We start from the raw sequence: 14,397 nt of genomic DNA, 5'->3' as shown, positions 1-14,397 counted from the left end.
ATGAAAGCAGGGGGGACAAGAGAGAACCAACAGCAGGCCTTCTCAAAGCCTCCTTGTCAAAGGCCCTATCTGTGCCAACCCTGGCCCAGATACCAGGAAACCATAATAGCAGGCAGATACTCAACAGAAGAATTTATTTAAATGCTGACTATGTGCAAGAGCATGTACTGAAAGCATTATCAGCCACACACTGTCTCCGCTTTCAGATAATTTAAGCTGACAAGACAGTTAGACAGATGGGATAAGGCTTAGATAAAAATATATATACATGCCTAGGATACTATGGTGGCAGCCCAAACGTTCTAACCTGTTCATGGAATAAACTATGTCCCCAAAAAATATGTCTGGAATTCTTGGCCCTGGGACCAGAGGACGTGATCCTGTTTGAAAATAAGAGAATTCTTTTGGTGTGTTAATGGGGTCATACCCATGTGAGGTGGGTCCTAAATGAAACACTTATTAGTTATAAATGGACAAATGGCTTAGATTTTCTGTGGGAAAATGAAGAGAATATTCTAGAATCAATGGTCATACTAATCATACAATTCTGAATATACAAATGACCTCTGAATTGCACACTTCAAATGAGTCAATCAGATGGTATGTGAATAATTAGGTCGCTTAAGTATATACTATTGCATCTTTCCTAAAAGTACAAACATAAAAATTCCGGATGGTTTCATTCATTATTGGCCTTAAGAAGCCATTAGAAGGGCAGATTAAATCAGCACAGTAAGGGTACAGCATAAGGAACTACTAGAACAAGATTGAAACCATGGCTGCCCCATTCGCCAGCAGTCAACACTTGGGTAAGAGGCCTACTTTGCCGCACCGAGTGTCAATGTTCTCAACTATCAAGGGAAGATAGAATCTAACCATGCACGGGAAGAAATGACATGTAATATGAAGAAAGAATATATAAGGGGGTTCCCCAACAAAAATAAAACAGAATTGTGCTGGGTGGGGACGAGCTTTCATAGTAGTATGCATTTTGCCCACTAGGAAAGTATCGAGCAACATGCTTTGAGTGAGTGCACTCCGTGGCATCACCTGGGGAAGTTCTCTATGGTCACAGTGAATTTGTTCATGACAACAGTTTCACTCGAACTGCTTTGTGATGACTGATTTAAAAGAGCAGCATGTGGCTGTCAAATTTTGTTTCCTGTTTGGAAAAAATTCTGCATAAACTGTTGTGATGTTGAACACAGCTTACAAGGAAAACACTAAGTGTACAAGTGATTTTCTCATTCAAAAAAGGTGAAATGTCGATTGATGACAAACGTCGTTCTGGACATCCATCAACTTCCAGAACACGTGAAAATGTCAACTTATAGTGCATTTGGTGTTTGTTCCACTGGGGTCAGACTGTTAAACAAGCTTTCTATTTAGAGGTCCTGAAAAGATTACGTAACCCTGTGACAAAAAAGGCCTGGTTTGTGGCAGACCGGGGACTGGTTTTACCATCATGGTTTGGGACCAGACAATGAATGCACCTGCTCACGGAGCCATCTCAATGTGGCAGTTTTTGACCAAAATAAAACAGTGTGCCCACAGACTTTACTCACCTGATTTCTTTTTGTTTCCATGAATGAAGAAGGACATGAAAGGAGAGCGATTTGATGACTTACAAGAGGTGAAGGAAAAAACAAGGAAGGTGCTGTCAGCTATCCAAATAGAGGAGCTTGAAATGTGTTTCCCAGAGTGGAATCGCAGCTTTGACCAATGTATTAAGTGTAATGGAGAGTACTTTGAAGGTGATATGGTTGCTTTATTTAAAAATTTTAAATACATAGCTTTGGGGGGGAAAGTTTCAGGGGTTTTTTTGGGGGGGTACCCCCTCATATGTTATCTATAAAACTTTACGTGTGGGGATTAAAGTGTGCCAACACCTAATTGGGATTTTGAATCCTTCTTGTCAAAATCTCACTCAGACTCATCCTTGCACACCTGGGTACCTAAGGAAGGGCCTCCGGAAACCTGAGCTGGTGACCCTTTTTAGATTGCCTACTCTATTCCAGGCACTCTGCTTCAGGCTGGGCACGCGGTAAAGCTGAATCCAAAATTTGGTCTACTGAGTGTCCTGCTTTTCTGTCTAGATGAAAGGGGTCTTAAAAGTTTGTGGGAAAATGGAATTAAAATATAATGAAAGTTTTGTACAAACTTTTGGAAGTCCCCTGCTACTTGCCTCTATCTGCTTTGTGATTACTGATTGAGGCCTTCGCTGTTCATGGTTTCGTTCTTCACCACCAAGGTTAGAGTGGTTTTAAAAGGCATATTTATTCAAGAATCTGCAGCGTTGCTATAAAAAGGGGAATTACTTTTAAGAAAACTATTCTTTTCCACACACAAACATCTAGAAGACATGCCTGGTTCTAACATTTTTAAGCAGTTTTAAAAAAAATACATGCATAATAGCTCGGTCTGGTTTACTTTAATTAGCAACTACATATTTCTGAAGAGCTGGCACATTTTCAGCTCTCTCGATGCCTCTTTTTGAACTGTGCAAGTCATCCCCAGAGAACGAGTTGATTTGGCTGACTCCGAGTTGACTAACAATTTGTAACCAAACAAATTTTTACAATTAGCACACCGTCTACTCTCTTGTACTATTTTTAAAGCAGCAAATGAATGTTTTTACGAGTTCTGCCTCTTACTTTAGCACTATAAAAACAGTTGTTTCCAACACATGCAATTTTCAGCAACTTTAAAGGAAGGTGTTAGCTAGCACAGCACACCAGCATTACATGGTTAGTTAAGATTCACAGCAAAAGAAACAGTGAGGATAACCTTACCATATCATCCGTCAGTGTCTTAATATTTAAATGCTGCAAATGAAAGAAACCAATCAAATCAGTCATTTATAACACCATTTTTTTACTTTAGTTAATAGAGCGCATTTAAAATTCCACAATGCTAAGTTGAATGCAATTAAATTCTTGACAGCTTAATAGAAATGCAATATATATTGTTTTAATTTCTTTCTCAGAAAGCTGGACCAAAGTTGCCCTAGGTGCAGGCATTTCAAACATTCACTAAAATGTCTTGGCTTTGTAAAGAAAACTGAAAGCCCATTGTGATGCAATAAATACAGTCTCACAAATAAATACTATTAATATGATTAACTATCGTTAGTGTATGGTAAGCCAATGGATAAAAGTAAATTTTATTTTCAAGAAATTTTTTTATATTATAAGATAGGGAAACTTTGTATATACCATTCATATGCAGCATGATAGATAATGAAGTGCTTTGTTGGCTTAATTAACTTAAACAATTCAAGTAAGAAGAGTGTACTGGAAAGACTATTTGCATCTTTAACATCAGTTTGATTTCTCATAAGTGGTGATGGTAGACACTTCTTAATTTCACTGCTAGTTTCTTGGAGAACCCTTTTACTGATTTCCTTGTTAGACAAACATTAAGTCTACTTAGAAAGGGAATAAATTAGTTTCCTGCAAAGTAGAGTTCAAAAGAAAAAGTAAATAATTGCACACAAAAAATTTCAAAACACACATTAATCTAAAGTTTTATAAGGTCCAGAGTCAGGAAAGGTTTCATATTCTAGTAGCTGATACCAATTTACAGTCCCTCATACTCATTGTAACACTAGATCTGTTAAAAAGCAGACAAAGGAGCAAACATACTCTGAACAGTAAACCAGGCCTATTGTTTTATAAGTATAAAAAGTATTATTTTATAAGTATGAACAGATATGTATATGTTAGTAATCATTATCTCATGGTACACATGGCACATAACTAAATCCAACACTGATTGAACAGGATGAAATGTGCCATTCATGATTATACCCTGGAGAACACCTTTTTGCTCATGTAAGAGAAGACTTCCAAAAGCTGACTTGATGGCTCCTACCAGCGACAACGGGCTTGCAAAAGGCTACGGTTACAGTGAAAGCCCCGAATCTGGGGTTGCGTTGACAAATGGATGAAGCCTGCCCTGAATTCTGTCTGACTGTAAATGGAGCCCTGGTGGTGTAGCAGTTATGAGTTGGGTTGCGATCTGCATGGCAGTGTAGAACCACCAGCAGCTCCGCGGTACAAAGACTGGGCTTTCGATTCCCATAATCTGTTACAGTCTTGGAAATCCACACGGGTCGCAATGATTCAGCACTGACTGGATGGCAGCGAGATTAACTGGAAAAGTAAATTGCTTTGCCTTCAAGCAGAATGTATTAGAAAGTAGATGATTACTACTACTCTAGCTAGTCGGGGAGGGGGGCAGTCTGGCCCTCAGGGACTTGCCTAGGTATATACCTTTGCAGGAAATTGGAGCACTAGGGCCCCATCGTCATCCTAACTGTCTTAGTCGGAGAGCCCCAGAACCAATCTCGCAAACCTTTCTATCTAGCATCATGTATGTATGACATGTCCAGATCATGATCCCATTTCAACATTTCCACTTGAAATTATGGTGTGTTGGTCTGCCACCAATCATGCTTCTGTGACAATTTCCTGGGTATTCCCACGTCCTATTTAAGTGGCCATGTGTGTAAATCCTTGGAGAACATTATGATATTATACTGATGATCGCCCTCATCTGGACTAAATTGTCTTTGTCTTATTTAAGACATAATAAACTGCACTTGAATTTGGGGGTCGCTTTTTTTTCCCATAAAATAGAATTAAACTAAACATTGCATGGCTGAGTTTACAGAGAAAGGGGCAGTGAAATGGTTGTGGGGGTATGGGGGGGCTTCTCTGACTACCAGCGGTATGCCTGCATTCCTGCCAAAAGTGGTTTCCAGCCTTCTCAGCATTGACCACATTTCCCTCTTGTTGGTTATTCTCCAACCAGAGACACCATCTCAATGACAACCCATCTCACTCACTTCTAAAAGGGGGCATTTCTAGACCCTGTGATAAGAAAATGCGAATGGGGCCAATTTCTAACAGAAGCATGCCAGGTGGTCTAGTGCTTATAAAGTAAGGCCAAATCATGGTTCCATGAGTCATTCCAGGAAAATAACAAAAGAACAAGTTTTCTCTTTCTGTTCAACTGCCTACTTCCATGTTTTTTGTTTTGCTTTGTTTTGTTTGGCCGGCAGGGGGCAGTAGTCTTAAAAGCTTTCAAGCAAACATCCAAAGTTTTAAATGTGGTCTCAATTCACCTGGACTAAGAGAAAAAGAGTCAGGAACTGGAAGAGGAAATGTAATGTGTGCTTAGGTATCTCAATGAAAACTTGCCTCCTTCGTCATGAAACCAGAATAACTGAAATGGTGCCAGCTACCATTACTGAACACTTAAATTAGAGATTCTAAAGAAGGATCCTGATCAACAGAGGGAAAATACAGAACAGAATTTCAAACCCTTACTGTCTCCAGGCTGTCTGGAGCCATTAAACTACACGAGGCTACAGTCATTGACCTACAGCAAACTTTAAACGTTAAACCAAGTCTATCTCCTGAGGTATTCTTTAAATCAGACAATCGTTTTATTTAAGCGTCTGACGTCTCCATGGGATCACACTGACAACAGGACCTCAAAGCTTTAGATGGGAACTGAGGAAGCAACGCATTCATGTTAATGGCGAGGACTACTTCCGAAAAGAAGAAAGTGGTTGCACGACTTGAATAAAATTAGTATCCCTGAATTGTGCACCTCAAAATTGTTGTCCTGCTCTCCATATTTTTAAACAAAATACTAATTTTAAAAAACTAATATCAATTAAGTAAACTAAATCAGTAACAATTAAGATTAATATTTTAAATTTAAATATTACTTTAAATAAGGAACAAAGCATGAAGCTAAAATCCTATATAGAATCCTATTTCCTAAGGCACAATTTTTTAAAGGCATCTATTGCACAAATATTCCCAAATACCAAGTTAAGTTGTGTGAGGACATGGCCATAAATGTAGTGTTAAAAACAAGATACAAGGCAATGAAAATAGTTAGATAATCTTAGGAGAAAGGAAACAAGGGCCCATGAAAAACTACAGAGAAGATATGGGAAGTAAAGTATTAAACATAAAAGTAAGGACTGAAGGCTAAATTATATAAAATCAAGAATATTTAAATACCTAAGATGTTTCCATTATCTTTTCATTTTTCCATGAACTTTTTGAAGCCCCCTCTGTGACGAGATAGACCACTAGAGTTAATCACAGACATATAACTTGCTCCCTCTTCTTGGCTCAGGTTCCTAGAGAAGGTATGTAGTTGTCTAATACTAAAACACTCCCTTGAAGGGGCAGTAAATTATTTCATGTGGCTCCTCTAGTCAAAGTCTGTAACTCCCTTTTCCTGTATGGATCTGGTAAAAAGATGGGGTAAGATAATGCTAGGATTCACCTGTGAGTAATTTCAAACAAGATTCCCTCAAGGGCCATCCTGTTGTGTATAAAATGAGCCCTGGGGAAGCAGGACAAGGGATCTCATCACCAGCAAGAGCCAAAAGTCGAGCGAGTGCTCTGGTCAGCACAGCAATGGCTGCCCAGTGAGCCTCCTGGATCCAGAAGACAGCAATACTCTCAGAGGAGCAGCAGCAGACCAGGAGCCAGAGCATGGGACAAAGCAAGTCAAGAGCCCACGGAACCCACAGAGTAAGTCAAGCTGAGGGGTTTTGTGCTGAAGGCTGTCTCTGGCCAGCCATGCCTCTGGACACTTAAGTCAGGGAGCTGGCCCATGGAACGTCAACAATACATCTTTGGGTTGTGGAGTGGAGTGGGTACACCCCTTTGGGCATTGATTAGCAGACTTGAAAGAACTTTGTAACAAGTCCTGAGCCACAGCTGTAACCTGAGCATTTCTCGCTTGTGTAGCCGATACAATGGATATTAGAACCCAGAGATAAAGCCATCTTTATGGTCACTCTCTACCATACCCACAGGTCAGATGACCGAATTTTGTGCTGAGCCATTCCATGACGCCAACTAACCAGATGCCAGTAACAACCCCTAAAGTCCTTTCCCCAGTTTTTTACCCCATAAAAGATCCCAAGCCCCAAATTCAGAGTCACCATAACAAGCTTCCCAACATGCTCTTTTGCTTGGCCAACCAAAGATAAAGCTCCGTTGCTTTCATCTGCTTTCCAAGCACCTGTGGCCATGCTGAGCAGGACCCGAGGGGGCAGTAACGCCACGCACAGTGCATCACAAGAGAAACCACAAAGCCCATTGGGGGGTCACACTTTTAGGACACCCGTAAGCTATCTTACTGAAACTTTTAAAGGGGTTCATTATTTTGTTAAATGCTTACAGTCACTTTACGTTTTTCTGAAACTACATAGCTACATGAACAAGTCCCGTAACAACCTACATCATGATGTTGTTTTTTAAGCGACAATCACTAAAGAAGGAAAAGGAGGCGATTAAGTGGAGAAACAACAACAAAAGGCATGCAAGTATGGAAAACACAACAGGGCCTGTTAGAAAAGCAGGATGCTCAGGTAAAGTTCATTATTCCTGCTTTTCTCGAAAACCCTTATCGATTCTCACTACCAGCAAGTGAAGCCAGTAGGGCAGGAAATGACAGCAAATTCAATGGCCCGTGACAGGACTAGAGATATTGACTAACAGGTAAGTGCCTGGAAAACAGATCTAGAATTTTGTTACTAGATCAAAACAGTCAGGTGAGAATAGATTTCATTTCAAGATTTTAACTTTCAGAAGAATGGAGTTTAAATGTCTATTGGTTTAAAACATGCATTCTTAGAGAAATCAAAGATGTAAGCATTAAAATCTGAAGAAACGTAATGCAAGTACTACCCTCCAAAAATATCAATGCTTCCAATCACAGCCTACTTCAAACATGACTTAAAACTTGAATTCCCATTGAACAAATATAAAAGCATTATCTACTCAAGTTCATGCTCACTGCCTTTGAGTAGATTCCTACTCATAAAGGGCAGAGGAAAACAGCCCAATTTGGTTTCAGGGTTTGTAAATCTAGATGGGAGCAGAAGGCTTCATCTTGCTCCATGGAACACGCAGTTAGCAGCCACCAGGAATACTTACGTACAAGATGTTGGACTAGCATTAAATTCAAGGTTATTGCTTACAAGGGTACATTACTTTATGATTATGCTAGTCTAGATTATACACTTTTAAGTTGCAACTGCTAGTAAAAAGAAAAGGCAAAGGAGAACATGAGAGGAAAGTCAAAGTTATGTGATAAATTTTTTAAATAAATCATTTTATTGGGGGCTCTTACGGCTCTTATCACAATCCATACATCCACTGTATCAAGCACCTTTGTACATGTCACCATCATCATTTCCAAAACAGTTTCTTTCTACTTGAGCCCTTGATATCAGCTCCTCTTTTTCCCCCTCTCTCACCCACGTTTGCATCTTCATGAACCCTTGATAATATATAAATTTTTATTGTCATATTTTACACCGGTGGGGGAGGGTTGGTACGTTGAACATTGCAACTGGTTTCCCCTTTTTCCCCCTTTACCCCCCCCCACACACACACCTTCTCCCTACGCTCATGGTAACACTACTCCCATTATTGTTCCTGAGGGGTTTACCTGTCCTGGATTTTGTGTGTCAAAAGCTCTTATCTGTACCAGTGTACATGCTCTGGTCTAGTCCAATTTGTAAGATAGAACTGGGGTGATAATAGTGTGGTGTTGGGCCGGAGAAATGTGTGGGTTTCACTGGTGCTATACTGCGCCCTGACTGGCTCGTCCCTTCCTTGGGACCCATCTGTGAGGGGATGTCCAATTGTCTACAGATGGGCTTTGGCTCTCCACTCCAACATCCCTCATTCGCATAGAAATTGTTGTTTGTTTTGGGTCTTCTGATGCCTCATACCTGATCCCACAGACACCTCCTGATCACCCGGGTTGGTGTGCTTCTTCCATGTGGGCTTTGTTGCTGCTCAGGTAGATGGCCACTTGTTTAATTTCAAGCCTTTAAGACACCGGATGCTATATCTTGTAATAGCCGGGCACCATCAGCCTTCTTAAGCACATTAGCTTATGCACCCATTTTGTCTTCGAAGATCATGTTGGGAAGGTGAGCATCACAGAACGCCAGGTTATTAGACCAAAGTGTTCTGCCTTGAGGGCTCAATGTCCATCTGCTACCTTGATACTTAACCTATAAATATATGTACATAGACCTCTATCCCTATAGTTATATATTAATATATTTGCATATGTACAAGTCTATGTTTATACCTCTATAAATGTCTTTTGCCTCCTAGTTCTCTCCTCCAATTCATTTTACTTTCCTCCTGTCCTACTATCATGGACAACTTTCATTCAACTCTCAGCTACATTCCTCTCGACTTGATCAAACCCCACCAGGCATTCTATGCCCTCCTTACCATCAATTTTAGATCTCCTGTTGTTCCCTTGTCGCTGAGTTATTGGCTTCCCCCTCCCTTTCTTCCACCTCATCCTCTCCCCTGTCCCCTGGAATTATCAGTCCCGTGGTTTTCTCCTCAGGATTGTTTATTCTGCATATCTTATATAGACATCATCATCATAATAAATGTTTTAAATGAAAAAAATAGGTCTGTCTGCTGACCCTTCTGAATGTTTTCTGATCGGGTCTGATACCAGTGCCAAGCCCTGCCCCCCAAACCCTAAATCTATTTTCAGGATTCCTCGGTGACTTTGTTATTTTGCTCCCCTTGCTGCTCTGTTGTGCTTCCTTCATAATTCCGCCCTGGTGTGGAGGGGGTCAGACTGTGCACAATTCCCTCACCATAGTTCTGTGAAATTTTTACCTTACTTTTGTAAATACACAACTAAATAAAGGGCAGTGCCCTTAATTGAAACTTTTTAACTTATAACTTCACAAAAATATTGTTTTATACAGGTACTTAAGATATGCTTAGTAAGTCTTGTAAATCAAGACAATTAAAATGAAGAAGTGCCTGTTTTTATTTTGGGGTTTTTGGGGGTTTTTTTGGGTTTTTTTAAATCCCGAAGTGCCTGTTTTATAACTACCAACAATGTTCTCTATTCTGGCTTGCAAAATAAAAGTTTCACATAGTAATCGGCTGATGAAAAGCACGAATGTATACTGCAACAAAGAACTTGAAATGCATAATTGACTATTACTGGAAGTAGTAGGAGCACTGTAAGAAAAATAATAAACCTTTTAGCAACTCTGTTACATTTGACCAAACCAAAAACAATTTTTTAATTATACATATGATATATGAAGGGTACCCCCAAAATTAACATTTTTCTCTTAATCATAACCTAGCTTTAATAATATGTTAAAGTGTTGTTCATATTGTTTCAATTCTGCCATTACATATAAGAATATGTATTTTAACATAACAAATATTTCTGACCCTATGTTTATTTTAATATCAACACTAAGCCTAAAAACTATAGAAATATAATATCAATACTGGTCATGACACTAAACAGATCTACAAAGTTTATCTATGGGTCATCTCCTAGGTATGAAAACTCTAGTATTCATGGGCTCCAAATTTAACCATATCTTAAAATATTACCCAAAAAATACTGAAGAGTAGAGCTAGCTCTTTAATACTATAAAGAACCTTTTAAGCTGGCACTTACTGTGGCGATTTTTAAGTCTGAGATGAAGAAAATTAGAGATGTTGGAAGAAACGGGAACGAACAAAAGCTCCTCAGTCTGTTTTAATCTGTCCACGGACTTAAAACTCTAAATCTGGCGAGCTCGGAAAGACTCCGCTGTGCAGTATTCTCTTTTCTCACAGATCCCCGAGTGCGGACACTTTCCCCCCATACTTTCTCCCTGGTGAAAGGGGAAGCATTAAGAAAGATCAGCTTTCAAGAGGGAAAGCCGCCTTTTAAGTATCCATGTAAGGGAGGAAAACATTCCATTTTAAGGAAAACATAAAAGTATCTTCAAAAGGATCAAAGACTGCAACACACCATCCAGGACACAACCAGCTTCCTTTCTAGAAAAGGGACTTGTCAGATCAGTGCGTGGAACTTGCACCTTGCGTATGCATCATAGTGGCTGGGTGGGCAAGTAGGAAGTCATTTTTGAGTCTGCCTTAACTGATATTTTCACTTCAGTGAATTCATTCAACACGGAGGTACAGCTAAAGGGAAAACAGTGGCTATTTCTAATAACAGTGTGGGTGGCACAAAAGGTGAAATGAATGGAAAGGTTGGCAGTTCGAATCCACCCAAAGGTGCCTTGAAAGACAAGTCCTGGGAAGGGAGCACTAGAACTGTGATTGCACAAGTCATTTTTTTTTTAATTCCACCAAGTTGGGGGGGTGTTCTAAAACTGATATGGTAATGATTGCACAATTCTCCCTGATATGATTAAAAGACTAAACTATTGAATTATATGATATGTAACCTACATGCCAATAAAACTGTTAAGAAAGAAAGAGAGAGAAATAGGAAGGTTGGGGGGGGTTGGTGTTGGGGTGGGGGCGGCAAGTCTGACAATCTGCTTCCCAGATTTGCAGCCTTAAAATCCCTATGGAGCACAGGGGCATGGTTCAACAGAGACCCAGGAGTGATCCGCAGTCAGAGTTGCTGCCAAGTCAATTCTAATCGTTTTAAAACTTTATGTCCAAGCGTTTCTTCAGTTGTTCCAGGGCTTGTCGCCACCCTTGCGAGACCAAAAACGCTTCTGCAATGTAACCAAAGAAGCGCAACTCAAATCCTTGCACCGTTCTGCACTCACACATTTAGTCCAGGTCACAGTATCTCGAGACTCCCCCGTGCAGAGCCGAGGAGAGCACCAAACGCCAAAGAAATGATTATTCCAAAGGCTCATGAGGCCCGAAGGAGCAGCTGGCACGTAGGCTCCTACTGCTGACCTCTCCAAAAGGGACCGCAATAGGAGGACCTGGTTAGAGTGGTGCAGAAATAGGGAACAAAATTCAAAATAATAATCAAGACAAGACTGATGGAACATCCAAGACAGCCCTGAGACTGGACGCAACCTACAGTTCAACTTTCAGCCAAATGATAGCTCAGTCTGTAAAGGAAAACACCAGGTGGTGGGTAATTACTACTGAGAGCAAGCAGATAGGATCAAAAAGATAGCAAAGCTCCAGAGAAGGAGATAGGAAAGGATGACTGGAAACAACACAGGTAGGAAGTGTGACGTTACAAAGACTGTAATCGATGTCACAAACCAAATGTCTATCAATTGTTAAATGGGAAACCAATTGCTCTATACACTTTCATTCAAATCACAGTAAGTTAAAAAAAATTCCAAGACCTTTTTGATCATCAGGAAAATACTAAAAAGCAATTCAAGAAATTGTTACAAATGGATTTACATTGTCACTAGAATTCCCGGTATGATCTCGACAATTACCCAAAGTACTAGGTTACTTCAGAGAGTCTTTCAGCCTCCTAGTCTTTTCAAAGGGCACCAGTTTCGGTTGGAATGTTATAAGACTAAAACAAACCTAGACCTCTGGTGGTACAGTGGTTACCAGTTGGGCTGCGATCCGCATAGTCAGCAGTTCAAAACCACCAGGAGAAAGAGTGGGTTTTCTACTCCCGTGAACAGTTACAGTCTTGGAAACAAAGAGGAGGTCACTGCCATTTGACGGCAGTGAGTTTGTCTGATGGAATACAGAACTGGATATCATTTAACATAAGCTTGAGAAGAACTTTATTTGCTTACATTCTATTATCTCATAAAGGAAGGAAATTTGGTTAGGCCTTTGGTTGTGCTCTCTTAACCTAGTAATTATGCTTCTTAAATTTGTATTGAGAAAATAAAAAGAAATACAGTCAACAGTTTATATACAAATATATACTACTAAAATATTATTTTGTTATTCTATAATTGCAATACACCTAAAACATGAGAAAGATACAACAAATTATAGTATCATCATATGGAAAAATACTTACAATACAATGTTACATCTTAAACATGATCCTTAAAACTACACGTTAGACCATTTCTTTATAAAAAAGAAATACTTTTAAATCCAAATGATAATATCCTTTCAGAACTGAGCAAAATGTATGTCTGGCTACTGAAATATGTTAGGGTAGTCTTTCCAGTCCAGACTTAGATGAGCTACACATTAAATAGAGTAACTACTTACTAAGAGACCACATGTTCAAGTAGGGAAGGCTTGGTTTCATGCCAGGGAGCTGTGGTTTGTTTCTTACTATGGACTCTGGATGCGGGGGGGTTATTATTTCATGCGAATAGTAATACTAGGATTTTTTTTTTAAGATTTAAAGCTACCTAAAATTCTCTGGAAGTAGTTAGTTTTGCAGTATTCTGATGCTGTGTTGTAATACTGAAATGTGGTACTTAAATCTTAAACTTTTCCTTTTTATTCACTATAATGTTAAGATCCTCAAATATTTGCAGTAACACATTGGTAAATAATGCGTTTGCATATTTCTAAAAGTTCAGAACAGACATCTTACATTAACGGTTTGTGATGCTATTTTTGAACTGATAAAATTTTAGTAATCATTGGATCGCCTGAACGGAGAACAAATTCTTTGAAGCACTGGTTACATCTAGATGTTCTGCTGTTAGACGATGTACTCTCATGGCGCTGCTAAGGGTTGTGCACTTGGGGGAAACGGCGTGGAGCTTCCATTCTGTTAAGGACATTTTTTTCTGCCACTTCTTGTGTTTCTAACAGATATTTCTTAAAGCAGCAATTCTCAACCTGTGGGGCGCGACCCCTGTGGGGGTCAAACAACCCTTTCAGAGGGGTCGCGTAAGACTATCGGAAAACACATTTCCGATGGTCTTAGGAACGGAGACACTGCTCCTCTATCCGTCTCCAGGTGGGTCCGCCCACATGCAGACTGTTACCCATGCTACACCATGCTTCCAGACAACATTTCATTTATGTGTCAATAGAAATAAATATTTCACAATATGTAATTACATATTGTTTTTGTGATTAATCACTATGCTTTAATGATGTTCAATTTGTAACAGTGAAAATCCATCCTGCGTACCAGGTATGTACATGACGATTCATCGCAGCAGCAAAATGACGGTGATGAAGCAGCAACAAAAATAATGTTATGGCTGGAGGGCACCACCACATGAGGGTCACGGCATTAGGAAGGTTGAGAACCATTGTCTTAAAGGATGTGTACAGAAACTTCAAAAAAACACATTAACTCCAACTTCATTAATTAACACATAATTATAGAAAATAATAAGGCAAAACCATTGTTCATGGTCGATGTCTAGGTTATTGGATCTTTCCATACTTTCTTGTATTTCCCAATTATCTCTAAAGAGTAAGTTCACTTTTATAGCGGAAACATTTTTTTACATTACCATAGATAATATTCTAAACACAATGCACAAAATACAGCTTAGTTCCTTTTTTAAATAAAAATACATGTATTAGTACAAGAAAAATAACTACTATGTACATAAGCTTTCTAATAAGCTGGGTTTTTAATGCATATTTTCAAATATGCCATAATGTATTAAGCATATTATTC

At 39.4% G+C, this 14,397-nt stretch overlaps 1 protein-coding gene across 2 annotated transcripts in view; it reads right to left on the bottom strand.

The window, feature by feature from the left end:
• DIAPH3 (diaphanous related formin 3) overlaps positions 1 to 14,397 on the bottom strand; it is a 576,438-nt gene that overhangs the window by 537,036 nt on the left and 25,005 nt on the right. Inside the window, exon 2 of one of the 2 annotated variants that reach the window (XM_075563000.1) lies at positions 2,793 to 2,825. The exons of the other annotated variant lie outside the window; for it this stretch is intronic. Within the exon in view, the coding sequence (XP_075419115.1) occupies positions 2,793 to 2,825 (33 nt within the window). The remainder of the gene's footprint in view (positions 1 to 2,792; positions 2,826 to 14,397) is intronic. 2 annotated transcript variants of the gene reach the window in all.

The sequence above is a fragment of the Tenrec ecaudatus genome, chromosome 11 (genome assembly GCF_050624435.1).
Source record: "Tenrec ecaudatus isolate mTenEca1 chromosome 11, mTenEca1.hap1, whole genome shotgun sequence".
NCBI classification, from domain to species: domain Eukaryota; kingdom Metazoa; phylum Chordata; class Mammalia; order Afrosoricida; family Tenrecidae; genus Tenrec; species Tenrec ecaudatus.
This window is presented reverse-complemented; position numbering and strand designations above follow the sequence as displayed.